At 38.3% G+C, this 27,151-nt stretch overlaps 1 protein-coding gene across 2 annotated transcripts in view; it reads left to right on the forward strand.

The window, feature by feature from the left end:
- LOC136877369 (vacuolar protein sorting-associated protein 26C) overlaps positions 1-27,151 on the forward strand; it is an 85,638-nt gene that overhangs the window by 31,253 nt on the left and 27,234 nt on the right. For both annotated transcript variants that reach the window (XM_067151349.2, XM_067151348.2), the window contains exons 4-5: positions 10,985-11,143; positions 26,645-26,741. In XM_067151349.2, coding sequence (XP_067007450.1) covers positions 10,985-11,143; positions 26,645-26,741 — 256 coding nt within the window. The remainder of the gene's footprint in view (positions 1-10,984; positions 11,144-26,644; positions 26,742-27,151) is intronic.

Here is a 27,151-nt window from a genome sequence, read left to right on the forward strand (position 1 = left end):
AGTAACTAAACACCACTTGGTTGTGTGACATTTCCCACCAAATGTCATTGCCCAGGACCCATAAATCGTGCAAAACTGAAATATTTAAAGGAACTGATGGATTACGTTCTGCCAGTTTATCATGCATACTATCAAAACATTAAATCTGTTGCAGAATCAGAAAACATTTCTGATGATTCTTTTTTTATGATAACAATGATTACTGCTAAATAATATCTTCAACCATAAATTTTCTGGGGAAAATACAGATAGGAAGTGGAATAATCTTAGTGTAACATGTTAAAAAAAATTTAAATTAAAGATTAAGATGATCATTTTTGAATTAAAAGCAAGTATGAATATTATTTTTAATACAGTATTGGAGATAGCTTTGTGAAGGATCGAAGAATTTTAATGTAAATGTCCTCCATTTATTATTGATATTGTCTTGTTTTGAACTTATCAAAGAAAATCTGTAATAAAATATGTAAATTTATACTGTGTGCTTGAGCCTTATTTTCATAAAAATGATTACAGGTAACTCCTTATATTTTTTCCCAGCCTCATTCACAAAATTCACTTTTCCTCCATTCTGTTATGGACAAATTTCCAGCTCCATTTAACACATGAAATGAATGTTTCAATACAGAATGATGTAAAATAGATATAATGCGGGGGAGTGATGTGTCTTCTATCACAACACTGTATTACCATAATTACACTTTAGCACTGTAATAGTTATACAAAGATACTGGTCTACTATTGTGTTTGTGTATAAAATTGGAAAAGCTTGTTATATGAATCAACATTGTTGGTTGATCTACCTGGTGACTATAATTATTGAAGCATCAAGTCTTTATGGTCTGACACTGTGATTAACTGGTTTGAGTCCCTTTGGTAGAATTTTTTTAATAAATTATTTTTAAGATGCAGCTGAAAGGGAATTAAGTATAAATTACAAAGGCAATCTCTTTATTAAGTACAAATAGATTAGCTTTTACTGTAGTCAGTTAATTATCTGACTGATGTCATAATATGTAGTAATCAATCAATACAGAAGAGCCTTGATAAGTTTATTCTTTACTGTATTGTATGATGAATCTAGTTCTGTGGTACAGATCATGATGTAATCATGCATGGTTTTTTCTACATAGGGTGCACATACAGTTTTCACTTGGTTTTGGGTAGACAGTCTTTTTTTCCGTATCTTGTGGTGGAATCTGTGCACTGTTGTTCTTGATATTGTGTGTCACTGTTATTGGTTTCTCTGTTAATCATGGCATCAGTTACATAAAATTCTGGCCAAAGATCTTTCCTCTTTGCTTCTCTTACACATATTGGTCTCTTCCAGTTTTCCGTAGATGGTAATGATAAAAGTAGTCTCAGGTCCATTAGCAGAAAGGTGTCTCCTGCGTCAGCTCATATACTAGCCTTGATGTATAATTGATGAGTAGTCCGAGTGCTGCTTTTAGGTATCTGGCTTTTACCTTTTCTAATGTTGCGAGGCAAATGCTGATACTGTACCTTAATTAATGCCACAGCCACTTCCTTCCCATTCCTAGGCCTCTCCTATCCTATCGTTGCCACAAGACCTATCTGTGTCAGTGTAACGTAAAGCAAATAATAATAAAAATAAACTGTCGCGAGGTCTTTCCCGGTGAGCTTTTCCCATATTAGCTCTTAAGCCATATATCATATTGGGATAATCTTGGTATTAAATAGTTTCATTGCTCTCTCTACGGATAATTTTTTAATGTTCGTTATGTCAAAAATTGCTTTTATGGTGGCCATTGCATGATGCTTCACATGTATTCTATAAAATGAGTTTGTTGTTTGTAAAGTGATTCCCAAGTACTTGAAGGAGTTAACCAGTTGTAGTGGCTGACCCTTGTAATGTATCAAGTTGTCTTTTGAGGTTCTCCCTCGTTTGCAGAAAATAATTTGTTGGGTCTTACGGTACTTTCATGTACACATTGTCCTAGTTTGTTCAAGGCCTCCTGGAGATCGACTTTATCTGTTACGCCAATACCATGTTTTCTGCATACATATATATTGTAGTTGATGTTTGCTGTATTACTCTAGTGAAATCTGAGGTTGCCAATATGAAGAGGAGGGTGCTTATGGGATCTCCTTGTAGAACAGTTTGTATGATTTCATCCCTGGATGTGATTGAGTTGTTAATGGTGACTATTGTACAAGAGTAATATATTTCTTACTAGCGTGGTGAGTGGCTTTGCTATAATCTATAAATACACAGCATGGTTTTCCCCATGTGGCTCTTAGAGCGTTTTCAATGTCATCCATTAGATTTTTGATTGCTTGGAGAGTACTTCGGTCCTTGCAGAAGCCATATTGTTCTTGAGAGATCATGTTTTCTATTTCTTGGGATAGACTATCAGCGATGAGTTTTGTGAGTATCTTCATCAAATTGCTCTCTAGTGCTATCCCCCTATATGAATTCGGGTCATTTTTATCGCCCTTGCCTTTGTATAGTACTTTCATTTCACTTCTTTTCCAATGCTGTGGAATATTTCCTAGTTGTATTCATTTGTGTATCCCTTTCAGACCTAAAAGAAAACTGGCGGTGTGAATTTTTGTTTGTACGTCAAAAACTGATTAAAATGCTCTTAAATACATATATTTTTAGTTTATTCTACAAAATAAAAATTAACATCTGAAAAAAAGCACCCGTACAATTGTGCGTGTCAGGACTACTTCACTACTTACAAAAAAGAAAAATTACCCCAAAGCATGTGAATATACATATGTACATGATCAAATGTTCTATTTTGCAGTGGGGAATAATTTAAAACAATTAAATCTTCGTTCAAAAACAAGTAAACATTACATTTTCTACATTGAGGAGGAGTTTTGCTATTACTGCCCTTTTGGCAGCAGCAGCTTGTCGTCAGACCTGAAAGAAATCTGGAGGTGTCAAAACGTCACAAACTTACTAAAATGCTCTCAAATACATGTTTTTACAGTTTATTTTACAAAATAAGAACTATCGGCTGAAAAACAGAGCCCACACAATTGTGCGTGTCAGGACTTCATTCACTACTTGCAAAAAATAAAAAATTAAATAATTCAACTCAGTACATGTGAATATGCACATGTACATGATCAAATGTTTTATTTTACAGTGTGGAACGATTTTAAACAGTTAAAATCTTATACATTACATTTCTCATGTAGAGTACGAGATTTCTTTCTCAGTCCTCTTTGCGACAGCACCCAGCACTCCTGCATGCATTGGCTATAAGGAAACCTAGCCCGCACATATGTGCGTATCAACATTCAAAACCTCATGGTATTACGTACGATGTTGAAAGTTCACAATTTACGTTTTCTACACAATCTACCCACTTCATAGATTATATTCTGATATTCAGTAAAGCTTCTAGATTAATATGCATGCAATAAATAAATACTTACTTTAGGCATTACTGCTTCCTGCCATATTGCTAATGAACTGTATTTTTAAACTCTTCTTCCTTCCCCCTGGTGGTCAAATACTAAATAAAAACAGCTGAAGTACATGCTACGTGTCCCGCACAAGCACTGCAGTCCGGTCTAGCACCAAGAAAACGTCAAATAAGCTCTGACATAAATAAAATACGAACCCGCACAATTGTGCGTACATGGTCTGAAAGGGGTACAATGGCTGCAAAACTATCCAGAAATAGTTCTGTTGCTTGTTTGATGTGCTTGTTGCAAATACCATCTGGACCTGCTGCTTTGTTCCAGGCCTCCTGGAGATCGACTTTATCTGTTGACGCCAGTACCATGTTTTCTGCATACATTTATATTGTAGTTGATGTTTGCTGTATTACTCTAGTGAAATCTGAGGTTGCCAGTGTGAAGAGGAGGGTGCTTATGCTATTGTATTTATTATTTCATCTTTTGTGAAGTGTAGTCTCTCGATGTACCGCTTACATCAGTCCTTAGATTGAAGACTTGCTGGGTTTGATATTTGTTGGGTATGGAACTGAAATGGGTCTTCCAGGTGTCCACATTTATGTTTTCTGGTTAATGTTGCTTCTTCGGTTCCAAGGCAATGTATGGTTCTTTCATGGCTGCTTCTGCCATTTTGACCCCTTGCTCATCTCTGTGTATGACCTTCTTTACGAGGTTTTTGTATACCCTTCTTCTGGTGGCATACATGGTGAGTTCCGTGTGGCTGTTTGTGATCTTGGCATTCCTCAGAGCCTATAGAGGATGCTTCCTCTGCTTGTAACATTCTGTATCATGCCACGGTTGTGCTTTTCTGGGTTTATGGGGGGTGATGGCTGTCTTAATATGTTCAATCTTCTCTGCTGCTGCGTCCAGGTTGTTCTTGTCGCATTGCATGATTATGTCAGTTGCCTCTGTTGAAGTATCTTGGAGTTTTGCTGTATTCAGCTGTCTGGTTCAGTCAGTCAATCAATCAATCAATCAATCAATCAATCAATACTGATCTGCATTTAGGGCAGTCACCCAGGTGGCAGATTCCCTATCTGTTGCTTTCCTAGCCTTTTCGTAAATGATTTCAAAGAAATTGGAAATTTATTGAACGTCCCCCTTGGTAAGTTATTCCAATCCCTAACTCCCCTTCCTATAAATGAATATTTGCCCCAGTTTGTCCTCTTGAATTCCAACTTTATCTTCATATTGTGATCTTTCCTACTTTTATATACGCCATTCAAACTTATTCGTCTACTAATGTCATTCCACGCCATCTCTCCGCTGACAGCTCGGAACATACCACTTATAATACCAATATAATGGTCTGTTATTGGACATTATAAATTTTCCAGCTAACTTATTCTTGGTTGCCTACGTTTTGCCCTCGTGTGCTAAGTTAGGCTCGTCATTTGGGACTTAGCACACCACCCAAGACGCAAGGCTAGTGCATACCGTGGAGGCCACTGCATAGGCTACTTGAAGCCACCGGTGGCTAGCCTATGCAGTGGCCTCCACGGTATGCACTAGCCTTGCGTCTTGGGTGGTGTGCTAAGTCCCAACTGACGAGCCTAACTTAGCACACGAGGGCAAAACATAGGCAACCAAGAATGAGTTAGCTGGAAAATTTATAATGTCCAATAACGGACCATTATATTGGTATTATAAATTTACTCATTCAGGACAAATAATTTAGGTTCCCTACGGGAACCAACATCTACATACCACTTAGTCGAGCAGCTCTTCTTCTTTCTCTCAATTCTTCCCAACCCAAACTTTGCAACATTTTTGTAACGCTACTCTTTTGTCGGAAATCACCCAGAACAAATTGAGCTGCTTTTCTTTGGATTTTTTTCAGTTCTTGAATCAGGTAATCCTGGTGAAGGTCCCATACACTGGAACCATACTCTAGTTGGGGTCTCACCAGAGACTTATATGCCCTCTCCTTTACATCCTTACTACAACCCCCAAAACACCCTCATAACCATGTGCAGAGATCTGTACCCTTTATTTACAATCATATTTATGTGATTACCCCAATGAAGATCTTTCCTTATGTTAACACCTAGATACTTACAGTGATCCCCAAAAGGAACTTTCACCCCATCAACGCATTAATTAAAACTGAGAGGACTTTTCCTATTTGTGAAACTCACAACCTGACTTCTAACTCTGTTTATCAACATACCATTGCCTGCCGTCCATCTCACAACATTTTCGAGGTCACGTTGCAGTTGCTCACAGTCTTGTAACATTTATCACTCTATAGAGAATAACATCATCCGCAGAAAGCCTTACCTCCTATTCCACTCCTTTACTCATATCATTTATATGTATAAGAAAACATAAAGGTCCGATAATACTGCCTTGAGGAATTCCCCTCTTAATTATTACAGGGTCAGATAAAGCTTCACCTACTCTAATTCTCTGAGATCTATTTTCTTTCCTTGATGTTTGTCTGGGTTGAAGTTGTGGTAATGTCACTAGTGTGATGTCAGATGTGACTGGAAGATGTATCCGTAGAAGACTTGTCGTGCATTCTTGTTGTTCTTGTTGTGAGGTGATAAAACATTTTTCCTTTGTAGTAAATCAGGTCTATGGTCTGTTGCCATTGGACGCAAGGTACGTTCTAGTTATTGGATTGTTAACTGGGGTGATTCCCTCTTTTTTCCATTAAAGCTTGCAGTTCTCCTTTCTGGTGTGGGTAATCGTGATGGCAGTTGAAGTCCCCAGCCACTCTTATGTTGTCTTTATTTGTTGCATATTTCAAGGCATTCATGATTATGTGAATATTTCATCTACTGGTGTGGAAAAATCACATGCCAAAAGCCAGGTTTCAATTCCAAACCTCTTCACATTGCTTGTATGGATTGAGGGCATATAACGCTGTTGATGGTGATTTGTCTGTCAGATGGGGACGTGAAGTCTTGAACAGACTCTTTGAAGTATTCAACATGAGTAGGCTATGCACTGACTCTGGGTTTCTCCCTGTCCCTACCTCGTTAATATTATCATCACATACTACACAACACATAACATTAAACACTTATCATACTGGACATAGAAACACGTGTAATAATTTTAATGTCTGAGGCAAGGTGTAACTAACTCCTCGACCAAAAATGGTGCATAATAATAATAATAATAATAATAATAATAATAATAATAATAATAATAATAATAATAATTTATTTACAGAGTTTACGCCCACATTGGAGCACTTAATCAGACTACAATAAATTTGTCTTCCTTTTCTTCTCCCAAAAAGTCTTGAGTCTGGTTGACCTGGCTGCCCTCTCCGCATCCGTTATAACATACTGTTTCCTCTGTACAGTGGTCAGAGAAAGCCTGATGCATTTATTCTTCAAAATACTTTTCTCGCCTCTGTTTTCTATGGTTTGCATGGTAATATTCAACTCCTCCAAATCACTTTGAACTTCTTTAAACCAATTGTTTTTTGATTTACTATTCCAAAAGTAATTAAATAATTGTTTTAAAACTCTGTTATCACTTAGTCGAAATATATGACAAAAAAAGGCAATTCTTCTTTTCCTCATCGTGTCTGTGATGGACTTACTTTCCCGATAGATAACCTCATTCGGCAACAATCTCCACTGTCCATCCACCTGATGTTTCTTGTTTATGATCGTCCTGAGTATCCTTCGATCAACTCGTTGTAAGCGTTCTGTTGTTGATCTAGTATTGAGTTTAAATAATGTTTCACAAGCATAAGTTGCTTCTGGTTTAATAACAGAGTTATAATGCCTAAATTTAGCATTAATCAAAAGAGATTTCTTTTTATATGTAGGCCAAGTTATCCGTTGTGCCTGCTTCAGTTTATATATTCTGCTCTCTATAATAATAATAATAATAATAATAATAATAATAATAATAATAATAATAATAGTAATAATAATGATGACACACACACACACACACACAGAGCCCCTGAGCCATTGGAATTAACCAATAAAGGTTAAAATTCTTGATCCTGCTGGGAATTGAACCATGAAATCTCTGGATCAAATGCCAGCATGATAACCATTTAGCCATGGAGCCAGGCAAGATGATGCATGCAAATAAATTAAGAATGTAAATCACCCATCATCACAGCCAGTGGATCTGTATCCAAGTTCCTGGTCATTAGAACGTACAGCACACAATTTTTATAATGTGAATAAATACTGGGTACACAACTTACAGCCAAAATACAAATACTCAATGTGTATTTATTGGAGAATGTATCGAAGTCCTGTCATGCAATCAAAATAATTTTTTATTGAAAACTGTTTTTGGATTAAAGCCTTCATTAATGAGTGATAAAGATGTAAAGTTATTTTAAAATGTTATAATTCTAAACATTATTAAAATTTCCTATGAGAATACTTTGTTCAAGAGTTGTTATGCTTGATACTTAAAAAACTTCTTGCTATTCCTCTCAGATGTTTTTGAGATCAGCAGGGCCACCCTGTCTCATTATGGTTTTGGCTGGTGTTTAAGGCTGGATGTTGCTCTTGACCCCACATGATTTTTAAAGTGAAAATGCCCACCTGGATCCACTGGGATTCAAACCTTGGCCATCTGGGTGGAAGTGAAATTCTTAGAAGTGGTTATACAGTAATAGTTTTGAGTACAATGACAATATTTGAACAAGGAGTTTGATTTCAAACGTGTTGTTATAAGGTAATGTTCCAAATACATAAAATCAGGCATCTGTAATGCAAAATTATGTGCACTATATTTCTTTCCTTCCTGTACGAAGTGAAAACTTGTGTACAGTATGCCTAAAATTGTACTTTTCGGTTTCTTTACCTTGAATTATCAGTTTGCTTTACTAGAACTTATGTAATTACTCTCACGAATAAATAAGATTAAATAAGGATATTATTTCATAAGTGATTTATTTACCTGTAAGTATTTTCCTTTAAGGGCATTGTAGATAGTAGGCGCAAGTTCTTTTACTATTCTTCCTATTGTACATACAGGGATACGGAAAAGATACTGAAAACTGCTAAACAAATCACCTGAAAAGAATTGTATACAGTAAACAGTTAGCGCGAATAGAATACACCTTACTATAAATACAAATAATTCAAATAAACTTACCTGTGGCAAAAAATCTTAGACCGGGTGAGTTGGCCGTGCGGTCAGGGGCACGCGGCTGTGAGCTTGCATCCAGGAGATTGTGGGTTCGAATCCCACTGTCGGCAGCCCTGAAAATGGTTTTCCGTTGTTTCCCATTTTCACACCAGGCAAATGCTGGGGCTGTACCTTAATTAAGGCCACATACGCTTCCTTCCAACTCCTAGGCCTTTCCTATCCCATCGTCGCCATAAGATCTATCTGTGTCGGTGCGACGTAAAGCAACTAGCAAAAAAAAAAAAAACGAATCTTACAGGAGCCATCACTCAATCATGCACTGATATAGCTTTTCTCAATTTAGTGTCCTTCTTGAAGATTACCAGTCCCACTGATTCTATAAAAAACTCAACTTCAAAACTCGTTAATCTACAAAAATTTCGTAACTTCTGTGCGTCTTCAATTTGTAATTCCCGAATTAACATGTGACCGGCACCTAGAGCACTTCTCCTTTCAATACATGGCATAACCCAGCATCTTTTTTTCTTTAGATTTTTTCTTTTTTACAGAGAATATTCACAGCTGCTGTCACTTGTCTGTAGTAGCGTGATGACATTTAGACTGCTTTCCACTCTCCACTCTCTACAGGTGGACAAGTGGACAGGGTGTGACGAGAACTTGTGAAAGCTATCTTGGTGAGGGACTCGCCGGCTACTCTTGATAGTTATTCCAGGCGAAATTAACTCTCAAATGTACAACAACCTGAGAACGGATATCGAGAGTTACTCTCCCAATTAATGTCAAACGATTGGACGATGGAAGGACAGCAAAACAATGGCTACACACAGTCGTGGCCGGAAAACGACCGGTAGGAAGAGATGGCTGGACCAAGTGAAAGAGGACATAGGAACAAGAGTAGTCAGCTGGGATGTCGTCTTGAGAGAAGAGTGGTACATGGACAGACAGAAGTGGAGAGTGCTCGTAAACCACACCCGGGCAACTGGAGTGGAAAACTGATGATGATGACTCTCCCAGTTAATCTGCAATGGAAACCCACCCTAACAAAAGTGTAGTTGAATGGGTGGCTACATTTCTAGAAAATAGAACTCTTGGATAATTAGAGTAGGTAAAGCGTTATCTGATCCTGTAATGATTAAGAGGGGGCTACCACAGAGCAGTTTTATTGGACCTTTGTGTTTTCTTATATATATAAATGATAAGAGTAAAGCACTGGAATCACAGATAAGGCTATTTGTGGATGATGTTGGTACTGTCTAAAGTAGTAAATGAGTTGCAGGATTGTGAGCGACTGCAGGGGGATTTAAACAATGTTGTGAGATGGACAACAGTTAATGATATAAATGTAAATGGGATGAAAAGTCAAATTGTATGTTTCATCAAGTAGAAAAGTCCTGTCAGTTTTAATTATTGTGTTGATGGGGTGATAGTCCCTCATGGGGAACACTGTAAGTATCTAGGTGTTAATATAAGAAATGATCTTCTTGGGGTAATCATATCATATATTATCGAGGTTGTTAAGAAAGGTTACAGATCTCTTCACATGGTTATGAAAGTATTTAGGTGTTGTAGTAAGGATGTAAAGGAGAGGACGTGTAAGTCTCTGGTAAGACCACAATTAAAGTATGGTTCCAGTGTATGGGACCCTCTCCAGAACTACTTGATGTGAGAACTGGAAAAAATTCAAAGGAATGCAGCATGATTTGTTCTGGATGATTTCCAGCAAAGGAATAGTGTTACAAAAATGTTGCAAACTTCGGGCGGGAAGACTTGGGAGTAAGGAGACTAGATGCTCGACTATGTGGTATATTACCAATATAGTTGGTCCATTATTGGACATTATAAATTTTCCAGCCGTTGTTATAAATGTCCTCATTTGGAATAAGTATTTCAGGTTGAGCTGTCAGTGTAGAGTTGGCAAGGAAGCTCATGAGTAGATGAATAAGCTTGAGCAGAGCTTTTAAAAGTAAAAAGATCATAATATAAGTTGGAATTCAAGAGGACAAATTGGGCAAATGTTCATTTATAGGATGAGGAGTAAGGGATTGGAACAAATTATCAAGGGGAATGTTTGATAAATTTCCAAATTCTCAATTCTCATTTTCAAAATGTTTCAGAAAAAGCTAGGTAAACAGTTGATAGGGAATCTGCCACCTGGGTAACAGCCCTAAATGCATATCATTAATGATTGATTTAACAGTGTCATTGTCATGATCGTAATTACTACCATGGCAGTAATATCAGAATTACCAAACTATATTTGTATGTATGTTCAGTATCTAATATTAGAATGCTATTGAAGCTATTTCTCGATTGTGATTTTGCTCTTTTAATTTGTTGGTGTTGAGGAATATTATCCATGTTTAGCCAGATATTTAAGGAAAGCATTTGAGATCACTAAATAATAAAAATTATTTTTGACCATTATCAGTAGCATATATAATGATCATGGTTTCTATTTTTTTAGCCATCAGCATCTGGAAAGGCTGTACCTCATCCAGTGAAATTTACAATCACCCCAGAATCTCTACAGAATGTAAAGGATAAGGTTCGTGTCCCAAGATTTCTGGTTACTGGACATTTGGATTCCACTATGTGCTGCATAACAAAACCTTTTACGGGTGAGGTAAGAGGTCAACTTTTTTTGTAGTCAGGTCTGAACATTGATCACGATGCTAGTCATCATTGTGTATTTAATAATATTCCTTTATAGTAAGTTATTCTATTTATGAATAGACTTTTTATTAAACTATTTGCATTAATGACCATGACCGAGTTCAGCATATTTTGATAGAGAATTGGTTTTTTAACAGTTTCACTGCCATGTTTCCTTGATCAAGTGCGTTTTCCTGGCCGTGTTTTTTTTTTTTTTTCTTTCAAGGAAGAAGCCCTTTTTACAACTGTTTTTAACCATACTATTACTGGAATATAATTCAAAATTGGCTTCAAGTACGTCAAATACAGGCTTAAAATACACTCAAGAATCATTAGCATACATTGAATGGTCTCTAAAAGTGCCCGAGTTCATGAAAATCCTTGAAACAGGGTTCAACACAAATTCTAACACCACGTTCACCACACATGTATATTGATTCTTTCCTTTTCCGTTCTCTTCTGGTAGGTTGACTGCATACAATACAGATGGGTTGCATTTTTCTTTCTAGATGAAGATGGGACCATGATGGGATAATGTTTTGATGTTAGACGCAGTGGACTTTCAGTGGAAATCAATGGCCTTCCCCCCTTAGGCTTTCAAGCAGATTTGTGGAATTTTTTCCAGGATATGGTGGATGACTGTCAGATGAAAATCTGCTAAAGGTACTTCCTTCCCTGTTTTGACCATGTACAAGAAATGGGTGTTGGGCAATATCAAGTCTAGTAGGTGAAATGCTAGTTTTTTGTACCATTTCACTGGTTCTCTCATCGAGTCAAGCCCGCTAAGCATCATGTCAGTTTTATCAATAGTCCCCATACTTTCATTGTAATCTGTGGTCCATGTGTGCTTCTTTACCAGTTCCTTAGTTGTCCGATCCATTTTCTCAGTCTGCACCACACTGTCATCATGCATCATAGTCAACGGTCACCTCCCACTTATCCTTCCACTTGAGAGCCAGTGTGTTGTTGGTGTGATATGACTCTTCGTCTCCTTTCTTCAGTTTTTTACTAAATCTTTCCTATTTTGTTGTACAGTGCCACAGGCATTTTTCTTTTTTCTTGTGCAGCAGGTCAAACAAAGTTGGGCTCGTGTACCAGTTGTCAGCAAACAATGAATGACCCTTTCCCAGGTAGGGATGTAGTAGAGTGGTAATGACACTACCTGACATACTTAAATTGAAAGTATCCTCGATCTCAGTGCCTCTGCCAGTGTAAACAATTAAGTCCAAAATATACCCTGTCTCAATATAACAAAGCATGAACAACTTTACCGTATTTCCCGGCATAATCGTCGCACTTTTTATACCAGAATTTTCAAAAAAATAGTAGGGTGCGACCATTATACGAAGAATTTTTAATACCAGTATTTGTATTACTCAAAAAATGTATTTATAACTACATTGTATTTGATACAAATTTAAGATGCACGTAATACTCGCATTTATACATCAAAATAATTAAAATAGTCTAAAACAAAATTCATATTTATTCGCAACAATTTGGCAAACATTTTTCCAACCTGAAAATAAAAATGAAAGTATTAAGTTAATTGTCATTAATTTGAGTATTAAAGTTAAAATATTACACTTGCAAAAAATTATCGCTTTGTTGTGAAATACGGACTTACCGGTACACAATTTATTCCAAATTTTCTGTGTCGCTATCCCAGGTTTCAGTATCTGATGCGCCGTCCTCGCCGCTGTTAATACTAGTATCAGATTCTTCGTCTCTCTCCCACACTGCGTCATCTTCGGATCCGTCTAGTGCATTTGAAATCCCAGTCTTTTTGAAGCTCTTGGAGACTAGTTCAGGTGGTATAAGATCCCAACTCTTCATCACCCACGAGCATAACAGCAGGTCCAAGGGTGGACGCCTGATATTTCCAGCGGGCGTCAATTGCTGATCGCCGCTCATCATCCACTCGTTGTAAAATCGATGTATTGGCCTTTAAAGGGTTTATTAATACATGCGTCTAGTGGCTGCAAAGCAGATGTTAGGCCACCAGGAATGACTATCTGTCGTGTCTTATTTTTACTGAGAAGTTGCTTCACTTCGTTCACGAGGTGACCTTGGAGACTATCTAAAACAAGCAGAGCTGGTTGTTTTAGTAGTGCACCGGGTCTTCTATCCCACACAGTTTTAACCCAGTCCAGCATGAGTTCTACGTCCATCCAACCCTTTGGTTGCACTCGTACATGAATTCCACGGGGAAACTGTATATTCTTAGGCATCGTTTTCCTCTTGAAAATGATGTAAGGCGGCAACTTTCTTCCATCAGCTGTAATGGCTAGCATTGCCATGCATCGCAACTTCTCACTACCGCTGGTTTTCATTAATACACTCTGTGATCCTTTTAGCACAATAGTGCTGTTGTGAGGCATATCAAAAAAGATTGGAGTCTGATCGGCATTACCGATTTGAGAAAGCAAGTACGAAGTTTCCTTGCGCAAACGTATGACAAATCGGTGAAAATTTACAATCTTGTCCGTGTAATCAGCAGGCAACTTTTGGCATAGTGTTGTTCTCCTTCGCACTGACATATTGTGTCGTCGCATGAACCCCTTAATCCACCCACGACTTGCCTTAAACTGAGTTATGTTGTGTTTACGCGCTAGCTTCCGTCCCTTAATTTGTAACATTTCATATGATACACTGCATCCATTGCGACGTATTTCATTGACGTACATAAACACTTCTTCGTCAAGTATCGGAAACTTCCCTGTTTTAGGACCTCTAAACGCGCGTCTAGAAGACTTTGTGCTTTTTAGCTTGTTTTTTAATTTCTGCCAGTCACGCACCAACTTTTCAGTCACTGAAAATTTTCTTTCTGCAGCTCTGTTCCCGTGCTGTTCAGCGAAGGCAATTACGCTTAGCTTGAAGCCCGCAGAATAGTTTCTATATTTACCCATAATCACTTATAAATGCTTCACACGTTCATGTTTTGCAATATGAATGACTTTCCGTAATTGTTCACTATTAAAACAAATTATTTCTACAAACACCCCAAACACAAATTAAGAACTTAAATTCTCATGCACGCACGTCTACAGTAATCACGTCAGTCACAAACAAATAAATGCATCTGTGATCTGTCCATTCCAGAGTAGCCAATACTGTTAGGCAGCAAGGAAGCATGCAGCAATTTATCAGTTGAGCTCGTTGGTTGCGACACACTAGTGCGCTTGCGCAAAGCTCGCAAACCGGAGCACGGACGTCTTCATACATCGCTCTAGCTAGCGCGGTGTAGATCTACTGTAGTTAACCGTGTTCCGAGACGTCAGTAACAAACATTCATTTTTTCAATTTCTTTTAAACGTACGGTAATTAGGTTAATATTTCTTCCCAGTTAGTGATGATTTTACATGACATTACTGACGAGTTTATAAAATAAAACTTTAATACCATTGGATAATAATTATCTTGACTACTTGGGTAAAAGTTTTCATCCCATGCCCGGACACTTATGACGTAGTAGTAAGATAAGAGTCTAGCGATGACAACTGAGACATCGTAAATAATTCAGCTGACCGTGAGCTGAATAATTCCGTGGAAATCTACATTATCGTCTTGGATTTCACTTCGTGCGCAATAACGCAGGAGTCGACCCCATGGTGTAGGGGTAATGTGCCTGCCTCTTGCACAGAGGCCCTGGGTTCAATTCATGGCCGGGTCAGGGAATTTTACCTGTATCTGAGGACTGGTTCGAGGTCCACTCAACTTACGTGATTACAATTGAGGAGCTATCTGACGGTGAGATGGCGGCCCCAGTCTAGAGAGCCAAGAATAACGGCCGTGAGAATTCATCGTGCTGACCACATGACACCTCGTAATCTGCAGGCCTTCGGGCTGAGCAACGGTCGCTTGCTAGGCCAAGGTCCTTCGCGACTGTTGCGCTGGGGGGCGGGTGGTTGTAATAACGCAGAATTCTCTCAGATCTCTTGTCTACTAGAAGACAAGTGTGTGTTGGTACCGGTATTTCCTGGCGACGTTGCCGATAAGCAATAACTTACAGCCTTACGTATTTCAATTGAGAACTCATAATATGTAGGTGGTGAATAAGTTGTACACTGTCTCGCGACCACGTTGTCAAACTGCCGATAGCCTACCGGTAAGCCATGCGTTGTACATATGCCGGTATTATTTATTTATACGTTGTGCAACATCTCGCAAATGTGACTGTATTGCCAAATTCCCCATAAACTATACACGTATTTAAATTGTGCATTCATGTGCAACTTACATTGCAGTTCCATTTACTTTTTAACCAGATTGGTGAACAAAATTTGGACGTGCGACGATTATGCGATTAAATGTTTAAAGTCTGATTTTTGTATTGAAAATAGAGGATGCGACGATTATGTGGTGGCGACGATTATGCTGGGAAATACGGTATTCCAAATCAATGATGTTTGAAGGGATAAATTATTTGAACCCTAAGCGACCTTTGAAGGCTGCTTTCATCTATACACAACTTCTGAAATGGTGAAAGTTTTTCTTTGAAAATGCTTCAGACATGATCAGTCAAAGGGGCAGCTAATGTAATTTATCAGTCATTAGCAACAGAAAAGTGAAGCATGCTGAGAATATTTTCATATCTATTTCTTGACATAATTATTGCAAGAATCGGAGTGTGATGGAGACCATTTGAAGACCAGTACTCCTCTGTATAGTAAGGTCCGACTCGGCTGAATGGACAGCATACTGGCCTTTGGTTCAGAGGGTCGCGGGTTCGATTCCCGGCCGGGTTGGGGGTTTTAATTGTTTCTGATTAATTCTGCTGGCTCGGGGACTGGGTATATGTGTCCGTCCCAACACTCCCCTCATCATATTCAGACAACACAACACACTACACTACCAACCACCACAGAAACATGCAATAGTGATTACATCCCTCTATATAGGGTTGGCGTCAGGAAGGGCATCCGGCTGTAAAACAGGGCAAAATCCACATGTGCGACGCAGTTCGCACCCTTGACCCCGCATGTGTGGGAAAAAGCGGTAGCAAAAGAAGAAGAAGAAGAAGAAGAAGAAGAAGAAGGAGCAGAAGAATAAGACTCCTCTGTATAGTAAGTTTTTTTAAAATCCTAGTCATGAGCATTGTCAAGGCAAAAAAACACATAAATCTCTTCCACTGTAGGATCAACCCATGACTTTGGCCTTGATTTAGGTGAAAGGGTATGTTTTTCAATCACCTGTTTGTAATGACTGATGGTAGATTCAACTACTGTATAACCTGCTCTATTGAGTGAATTAGAAAGCACAAGAAAAAGTCAATCTCCAGTGAATTATCACGAAGATTTCTGTCTGTGATTCCAGAACTGGTGTCATCACAATCGTGAACAACTGGGAGAGACATACCTGATAATCACGAAAATGCAGATGCTTGCTTTTTAGGCCTAATATGCGATGCCTTTGACCTCTTCGCAGAGGGAGGTGACAGTTCCTCACAGGAACTTTCATTTACACTTTCTTGGTGTTCATTATCACCCGTAGTATACTCACTATCTTCCCCTTCAAAAAAATCCTCTCCGGAATCACTATTTATCAGATAACGTTCAATTTCATCATCCACAAGAGATGACTGAATACTGCGAGATGCTATGATGGCTGCCATATAGTGGGAAAGATATTACACTTCAACGAAGATGAAATAACATCATATTGCCTCCAAAACATGCATAAAGGAGTGGGATATCTGTAAGGGCGAACTTTCTTGAACATTTCCTCAAAAATTGAAAGCGTAGCACTGTATCTTGTACATATATGGAATCAGCAAAGTAGGCACTGCAACAAAATTTATATATATGGGTTTGGCAGTGATTGGGTTAATTGTTGCAACTCTTATTGATTTTTAGTTCACAGATATGTGGTTTATCAGCCTCGTGCATTGGAAAGAAGAATAAATTAACCCTGGTTACATAATTGTACTCATATTTGAGTAATTGAAAGTAACATACAGAAGTAATATACAGAAAGATGGGAACCTGATAGGGTACACATAATAAGATAAACACTGGTTGGTGTTGGACGAGGGAGCATCAGAAAGAAGAGACATGGTCAAACATTAAAACACAAAAGGACAAGGGCAATCTCCATACTTCCATGGCTCTGTTCTGTTGGCAGAGCAATATGCTTTTCTAAGTAATTCATGTTGACTGTTTTGAAATGAAATGTTTCACACGTGTAAGGATAGTGTAGGATAGCACGTATGTAAAGGAATGACGTGTGCAGTATTTTTAGTGTGTGTACTATTTATTGGCATGACGAGGAATTAAGAATGAAGGAGTAATGTTTAAATTCAAGTTTTTAAACAACAGTGTGTGAAAATTCTAATTGTGATTGGTTCTTTTTAATGTGCATAAAGTACACTCAGTGACAAATAACTGAGGCCTCCCTAATAACCCAGTATTTTTAGAATGTCTGCAGTAGTTAGGAATTAGGTAAGTCTACATGTCAATAGTAGCAACAAACTGTTAGTAATGTGTTGTTTTACCAGTGATTACTGCTGTTCTTTATTTGCAGTTTTAAGTTACCGTATACTGAATGTCATTTGTATTTTGTTACATAAATTACACAGTTGATGATACTTATTTATCACAACACCATCAATACATTGTTTGTAGCCTCTACTGACTTGCTTTATTTGCTATTGATACTGTTGATTATTTTTCATTCCAGATGGTATGCGTTTTAATGTGTCTAATTTTTGTTGCAATTTTTTCCCTGTATAAAAAAATCAACCTGAGATTTTTGTTATAAAAAATTAAAAAGAAGTATGCCTATTATGCGGATAAATACGGTATCTTCATGAAAGGTATCTTACGTGTACTGAACGAAAACTCTTTTTTATTTTTTTATTTTGCTAGTGGCTTTACGTTGCACCGACACAAATAGGTCATGCTGACAATGGGATAGGAAAGGCCCAGGAGTTGGAAGGAAGTGGCTGTGGCCTTAATTAAGGTACAGCCCCAGCATTTGCCTGGTGTGAGAATGGGAACCCACGGAAAACCATCTCCAGGACTGCCGACAGTGGGATTCAAACCCACTATCTCCCGAATGCAAGCTCATAGCCGCGCGCTCCTAACCGCACGGCCAACTCGCCCGGTACAAAAACTCTTAAAGATGGTCAGAGCTTAATAAGAATACTAATGCACTACTCGGAAGTGGCTTATCTGGAAATATATTACTGTAGTGGCAAACTAGTCTTAAGATGATGATAATAATAAAGGCCTGATAATAACAAAGGCTTTAAATATATAATCATCATCATCATCATTTCCCAACTCCAGTTTCCTGGGTGTGGTGTACAAGTGCTCGCCATCTCCTTCTGTTTTCCTACATCTTCTGTTCCAGTTCATCCTCCCATCCCACGAACCTACTACGCTGGCGTAGCAGGGGGAGAGGTGATACTCCCACGTGGCGCATCCCAGGTGGCAGATATTTATTTATTTATTTATTTATTTATTTATTTATTTATTTATTTATTTATTTATTTATTTATTCAGGATCAGCAACAGCATAACGCCGAATTACAAAGATCCGAGCTATGTACAATAGATATGAATCTAAAATGAAAGATATATAAATATTTACAAAGAACACAAATATACACAATAAAACTGTACAATCATATACGATACATATTTACATAAACAACGATATTAATAAAGAAAAATACATTTACAGTAAATACAGGAGAAGAAAGGGAAAGAACAAGAAGGAAAATTAAGTTATATTAGAAATATCATGACAGAAGGAAGGAAACGTTACAAAGATGTCGAGGTTCATGTTGATGGATAATGTATTAAACATTGCTGGAATACGTATAGAAAGGGACCTTTGGGTGAGAGAAAGCCGGGAGTAAGGAATATGGAATAGGGTCTTCATTCTGGTACTACGGGATGGGATGTGGAAGGGGAATAAGGAAGCTAAATCTGGAGACCTAAATAGACCATTAGCTGCTTTGTATAGCAGCTTTAGGTCGGCTACTTTCCGCCGAGCAGAAAGAGTCTTGAGGTTCAGTTTCCCGAGCACTTGGATAGTGCTTAGGTTCCGACATGCAGGGACCCTGGCTCTGACGATAGCACAGAAAAAAGATTGTACACGGTCAAGGTGGCAGAGGTTTGAAGAAGCAGAAATGGACCAGACTGGAGAGGCGTATTCAACAATAGGCAAGATACAGGAAACGTAGAATGCTCGGAGGGCATTTACATCTGTGATGTCAGAAAACCTGTAGAGTAAACCGAGGAGTGACATAGCACGTGAGGTAACCCTGTTTATGTGCGAGACAAACAACAATTTACTGTCAAAATGCACTCCTAAGTCTTTTTGATTGTCAACAAGAGCAATCGGTTGGTTCAGTAGGTGATATTCTTGTAGAACGGGGGATTTACGAAGTGTGAACGAAATGGTGGAACACTTGGAGGGATGAGGTTTAAGACGCCATGTAGTACACCAACCTGACAGTGAATCAAGAGCATTTTGTAATTGGATTGTATCTGTAGGAGAATCGATCTGCTTGAAGATTTTACAATCATCTGCAAAGAGAAGGATTTCACATGAATAGTGGGAAACAGTATCGATAAGGTCATCAGTAAACAGGGCAAAAAGAAGTGGACCTAGGACACTACCCTGCGGGACACCAGAGAGGGTGGTGGGAGAAGACCTGCATCCATCAAGGACCACGCGCTGTAGTCTTTCGTTCAGAAAGCTATTAATTAGAGCTAGGAGTCTCCCATGAACGCTAAACCGTTCAGAAAGTTTGTGTGCAAGAAGCGTGTGATCCACGGTATCGAAGGCCTTCGCGATGTCGATATAGCATACATCAAGTTGAGAGCCCACATGGATGGCAGACGTGGCATGATGGAGGAGGATAGCCAAGTTAGTCACGCAGAAGCTTCCAGGAAGGAAACCATGCTGCTGAGGGGATATATATGGAATTGTAAACGCAAGCAAATGCTGATGGATGATCCTTTCACAAATGATTTTGTTTCCTTCCCAAATCACTGATAACACTCTATATAGCCAATTCCACCCTGGTATTCCAGCTGCCTTTATCATATCTGAGCTGAGATCATCAAAGCCTGGGGACTTCCCATTTCATATGCTCTGTGCTGTTTCTACCTCAAGCCATGTTAATGGGTATTTGTTGTTTTTGGCTTCATCTACACTACAGTCATTGGTGATGGTGTTGCCCCCATCTCCATTTAACAGCATGTTCAAGTACTTCTTCATTTCATCCCTGATCCCTTCCTCTGTTCGTATTAAGCTACCATAATCTGTTTCCAGTGCAAGGATGTTTATATATTAATTTCTTTTACTGTTTACTACTTTGTATAGTAGTTTCTTACTTCCTTGACAGTTTTCCTCTATCCTTGTAGTAAATTCATCCCAGCACTTTTCCTTTTCTTCCTGGATCAGTCTTTTCACAGCCAGTTTCTTTTCCCGATATTGATGTGCTAGATGTTCAATTTCTAATTCATTTCATCTATCATGTTTTCTGTTTTTCGTGGTCTAATTTTCTTTTCAGTATATTTCTGTCTTTTACTGCTGTCTTCACTCAGGCATTCCACCAAGGTGTTTCCTTCTCTTTTTTGTGTGGCACTTGTTTTTCTGCAGATTTCCGTGGCTTCTTTTACAAGGGTTTCTTTGAATGAGGACCATTCTTCTTCTACTCCCCCTTTCTCAATTTTGGGTAATGTGGCTGTTATCCTTGCTTCATAGTTTCCTTTCTTATCCATGTCCTTCAACAGCCATGTCTTAATCTTTGGTATTTTCTTTGTTTAATTTTGGACACATGAACATCTTTTAGGTCCGTGATTAATAGTCGATGGTCGCTATCTAGGCACTCGCTGGGTATGACTTATCATCTGTAACATACTGACCCGCTTTTCTATCAGTGATGATGAAGTTGATCACAGTCTTGAGCTTTCCATCCCAGCTGCATCTCGTTATTTTTTGGCTTTCCCTCTTCAGATACCATGTGTTCTGTATGGTTAAGTTGTTTTGCGCACAGAAATCAATCAGGTTCTCTCCTTCAGAATTTCTGTTACCATAGCCATGGGGGCCAATGATGTTTTCACAGTCTAGTCGTTCTTTACCAACTTGGGCATTCAGATCACCCATAATGATGGTGTTCTCCTCTGTTATTTGTTTCTCAAGTTCAATAAGGAATTGCTCTTCCTCCTCTGTGGTACATCCTCTCTGCGGTGCATATACTTGCAGAAGAGTAGGATATGTATTACCACCTGGATGATCCTATCAGTGTAAGAGAGGAGCACGAGTCCTAACTTCGCCACTACTAAAGACAAATCTATATATATATAATAACTTGTCCTGACTGACTGACTGACTGACTGACTGACTGACTGACTGACTGACTGACTGACTGACTGACTGACTGATTCATCATCGCCGAGCCAAAACTACTGGACATAAAGAAATGAAATTTTGGGGATATATTCATATTAAGATGTAGGTGCTCGCTAAGAGAGGATTTTTGGATATTTCGTCGCTAAGGGGGTGAAAAGGGGGGTGAAATTTTAAAAAGAGTGTATCTATATCTCAAAACTTTCGAAGTTTACAGATGTAAAAATTGGTATTTAGAATCTTCTTTTAAAATAAGGATACACGTATTTTTTTGTTTTCTGAAAACCCCAATAGGAGGGGTGAAAAAGGGTGAAAATGGGGAAAAATGGGTTGAATGCCTTCCATCAGGATACCGGTACTTATATCTCAGAAACTGAAGATATTACAGACCTGAAAATTGGTACTTTTGATCGCTTTTAAAAATAAAGAAACACGTATTTTTTTGTTTTTGGAAAATCCAATTAATGGGAGGGTGAAAAGGGGGTGAATTTTTAAAATGAGTGAATCTATATCTCCAAACTTTTAAAGTTTGCAGATGTAAAAACTGGTATTTAGAATCTTCATTAAAAATAAACACGTATTTTTTTGTTTTCGGAAAATCGCAATAGGAGGAGCGAAAAGGGGTGGAAAAAGAGTTGAATGCCTTTAATGAGACTACTTATATCTCAGAAACTGAAGATATTACAGACCTGAAAATCAGTGTTTGGGATCTCCTTTAAAAATAAAGAAACACGTATTTTTTTGTTTCTGGAAAATCCAATTAAGGGAGGGGGTGAAAAGGGGGTAATATTTTAAAATGAGTGTATCTATATCTCAAAACTTTTAAAGGTCATAGATGTGAAAATTGGTATTTAGAATATCCTTTAAAAATAAAGAAACACGTATATTTTGTTTTCGGAAAATCCTAATAGGAAGGGTGGAAAAGGTTGAAGAAAGGGTCGAATGCCTTTCATGAGTCTACTTATATTTCAAAACCTGAAGATATTACAGACCTGAAAATTGGTGTTTGGGATCTCCTTTAAAAAAGAAACACATATTTTTTTGTTTTTGGAAAATCCAATTAATGGGGGGGGGGGGGGGTGAAATGGGGGAGATTTTTTAAAATTTGTGAATCTATATCTCAAAACTTTTAAAGTTTATAGATGTAAAAATTGGTATTAAGAATCTCCTTTAAAAATAAAGAAACATGTATTCTTTTGTTTTCGGAAAATCCCAATAGGAAGGCTGTAAAAGGGTGAATAATGGGTTGAATGCCTTTAACGAGGCTACTTATATTTCAGAACCTGAAGATATTACAGACCTGAAAATTGGTATTTGGTATCTACTTTAAAAGTAAAGAAACACGTATTTTTTCGTTTTTGGAAAATCCAATTAATGGCGGTTAAACAGGAGTGACAAATTGGGGTGAATTTTTTGAAAGACTATATCTACAGAATATCTTGGAAACGGATAATGTAACAGACGTAAAAAGTGGGTGTTTGGAATCTCCTGTAAATGTAAAGAAATATAGGTGATTTGTTTTTGGAAACTCCACTTAAGGGGAACTCAAAAGGGGTAAAATTTTAAAATGAGAATTTTTACAGTATATCTAAAAAAAATACATGTTACATTTGTGAAAAATTGTATTTTTTTTCTCTATTAAACATAAAGAAACGTGTATTTTTAGTTTTCGGAAATATCACTTGGGTGGAGGGGGGGGGGTAAAAGTGACTGAAAATGGTGTTGAATTCTTTTAATTAGGCTACTGATATATCAAAAATGAAGATGTTAAGACGTGAAATTTGATATTTTCAATCTGCTTTAAAAGTAAATAAACACGTATTCTCGGAAAATCCAATGAATTGGGGGGGGGGGGGCTTGAAAGAATTGAAAAATTAATTGGCTTAATTGTATGAGAATACATACATCTAATAAAAACTAAAGTTGTTACAGACGTGAAAATTCGTATTTGGATCTCCTTTAAAAACAAAGAAAAACGCGTTTTGGGCGGGAAACCATCTTGGAGGGCGGGAGTGTAAAGGAGTTGAATTCCTTTCATGAGGACACATAAATCAAAAACTAAAGAAGTTAGAGTCGTGCTAATTGGTATTTAGAAGATCCTTTACTACTAAAGAAACGAGTATTTTTTGCGGGAAAGTTCACTTGGGGGGGGGGGGAGTAGTGTGAAATGAAGTGAAAAAAGTAAATTACTTTTATGGGGATACTTATATCTCAAAACTGAAGGTAATAGACGTGAACATTGGTGTTTGGAATCTCCCTTAAACATAAAGAAACAAGCCTTCTTTTAATTTTTTTTTTGGGGGGGGGGGGGATGGCGGTAAATAAACTTAACGGCGGTGGGGGTGTAGAAGGAGGTGAGACCAATTGATTTTACTGTTATTAATGTACTTATAAGGATCCTCCGTTGCTCAGGCGGCAGCACGCCGGCCTCTCACAGCTGGGTTCTGTGGTTCAAATCCCGGTCACTCCATGTGACATTCGTGCTGGATAAAACGGAGGCGGGACAGGTTTTCTCCGGATACTCCGGTTTTCCCTGGCATCAGCCATTCCAGCAACACATAATAATAATAATAATAATAATAATAATAATAATAATAATAATAATAATAATGTTCCGGACCGTCGTCAAGTGTGCGGACCGCGCTGGTAACGGCTCCTGGACGGGTAATGACTAAGAATGCAGTCCGGCCGCGGGTTCAGTGCCGCCAAGGCACCCAATATGACACCACGCCGGATCTCCTGAAGGATTTTATCCATATTAAAAATGATTAAAGGAAAGGATGGCAAAGATTTACGGACCCAACTGACCAGGAGGAATACCTGAGCCTAGCCCGGGAAGTACGAAATCGATTGCTGGAAAGGAAGATTGAAAAATGGGAGGAAACGTGCTGTAAAATAATAGAAAACGAGTCAGATCGGGAATTTTGGTGGATTCTCGCAGAAAACGAGTCAGATCGCGAATTTCGGCGGATTATATATCTAAAACAATAAGCATTCAATTATAAATTTCAGTATAATACCGTAGCGAAGCACGGGTATCTTGCTAGTAAATAAATAAATGAAGGAGGAAGCCAACTCCATTTTTGGATTCATTATTGTTCCCACTCCAGTACAGCACATATCCATTTCTCAAGGACTTCTTCCCATATCTTTTCCATTTTATCTCACTCAACCCCAATATCTTGAGCTTACACCTCTCCATAAGATCCACAAGTTCTTCATATTTGTTGGTGTGAGTGAGGATATTGAGTGTACCAATTTTCAGTCACTCCTTCTTGGGAGGGTTTTGTGTCTTCCGGTATCTCCGACGAGCATCAGGCTTTTGGCCATCATAAATTCGGACAGTACGAGAAGAACTGTTGAAAGCAGTATATTCATACTCAACTGTTGACTTACTAGGCCTAACACCCAGATAAGGATTTTCTTTCGGAGTTTACTCCCTTAGCCTTTGAAGATCCCTCTTCTCCACAAGGCAGTGGTGTCCTCTTCTAATTATCCCCAGGAAGGATGGGTTGCCTCATCCGCCATCTCTGCCATTCTGAAGGTCTCCTTCTCTACCAAAGATGACGTTAAGATCTTCGCCCGTAACCCTGGGCATGGATTCCACATTAGACCCCGTGGGGCTGGGTCCCTGCCTGAACTTAGCCATCCTTTCACACTGGCCTACTGATGTGGAGGATGCCCACCCCCACAGCATGGATGCGCCAGGCAAGAATTACTCAAATGGAGAATAGGGAGGGTGACCCTCTCTACCTTGAGCCTGGTTATTGAATATATAATAGTATCCAGAAACTACTAATCAGTTTATGTTAGTCATTCAGGATGGCTGTTAACCCGCGAGGGGTTGCTTGCCGAGTGTAACATCAGGAGTCTTGTATGGTCGTTTCGACCGGAAATCAATAAAACACCAAACGCTTACTTAATACGCCATTTATTGTTACAATAATATAACACTATTTAAACACAAACACTTTTTAACATAATAATTATAATGATATTGCCTTTTGCTGATGAAAATGAAAATAAAAATTTGTGTTCTGTTTATGGAAAATACTTTTAAAATGATGTTTAATTTCATTTAACACACATCTAGGCAATGCTCCTTCTCCCTCTACTCAACAATGAATGATAAAAGTGCACTTTCCACATTATAAATAAGTCTGCGCCATGAGTCGCGTGTGGTTGAATAGAACGGAGACAGGCATCGTGAGGAGTCGCATGTGAACGAAACGACCAGATAGCCAGCTTGTCACTCACTAAAGGAGTGAAGAGGGATAACAGGCATGTGACAAAAGTGTGGACGAGTCCATTGAAAGGTACTGAGGGGTAGGAAGTATAATCAGCAGTTTTCGTGGAAGGATTGATCAAAATAAACAGAAATGGTTTAAACGGCCGGATGCGACCCCTCACAGGTTAAGGGAGAAATAGAAAAGGTTCTTGGGGAAATTTTGATTTCAAGATCCAAGTATGTTAAACCATCTAGCTTCTTGGTTGAATGGTCAGTGTAGTGGCTTTCGGTTCTTTGGAACCTGAGTTCGTTTCATGCTTGGACTGGGAATTTTAGTCATGTTTGGTTAATTCCTTTAAGTTGGGGGCTTGGTATTTATGATCATCTTAATACACATCTTCATTTACATACTAACAACTACCACAAAAACACACAATAGTGAATACATCCCTTCATTTCTGATTGGTGTCAGGACATCTGGTCATAAAACTGGTCTTATTCCACATTAGTGCTGATCCCAGATACAGTAATTGTGAAAAGGTAAAGAAGTGAAAGAAAACGTGTTAAACCATGATGTGGTATTGTGGCTGTATTAGAGTATATATCAGAAAAAATATAAAAGATAAACACAGTACAGTTTCCAGCAGTTGGATCATTTATATATTTGGCATGAAATTGGCATTTTTGGAATAGTTGCTATTTACCTGTGGAATCTAATGATCAATATTCTTGTGGTGAAGAGTTCTTATTTTGAAATGGTAAGAATATTATCCTTCAAATAAGATTTAAGCCATGGTGCCTATAGGACTAAGATGCTAGCTTTTTTTTTCTTTTTCTCAGTTGTCTAAATAGGTGTGTTTTTTTGTTTGTTTGCAGCTTGTTGTGGAAAGCTGTGAGGTTCCCATCAAGTCAATAGAGTTGCAGTTGGTACGAGTGGAAACATGTGGTTGTGCTGAAGGATATGCAAGAGATGGTAAATGTATTCAATTACACTTGTGAAAAATGATTTAATTTTGCTCTAGGTCCGTCCAGTATGTATTGCTTCAGACAGCTTTCAGATTCCTAGAATTGAAAGTTGTCAAGAAAACTCACAGAAATGGTATCATCATAGGTTGTTCTGCCTTTCAGCAGGTATCATGGCTGTGCCTTCCATATTTCTCTGTCCTGTGCCCTTTCCTTTGCCTGTGCATGTCCTTCCTCTCCTTTTCTAATGTTGTCTAATAGCTGGTATCTCCTCCTTCCCCTTCCTTGTTTCCCTTTTACCATCCCTTTCATCGCCACTCGTAATAAAGAATCATTATAATCGTGTCGTAGGTTATGTCCTGTCCAATTTTTCTTTCTTTTTAAATTTACAGCTACCTTGCTGCTCTCTTCTCCCACTCT

The sequence above is a fragment of the Anabrus simplex genome, chromosome 7 (assembly GCF_040414725.1).
Source record: "Anabrus simplex isolate iqAnaSimp1 chromosome 7, ASM4041472v1, whole genome shotgun sequence".
NCBI classification, from domain to species: Eukaryota; Metazoa; Arthropoda; class Insecta; order Orthoptera; family Tettigoniidae; genus Anabrus; species Anabrus simplex.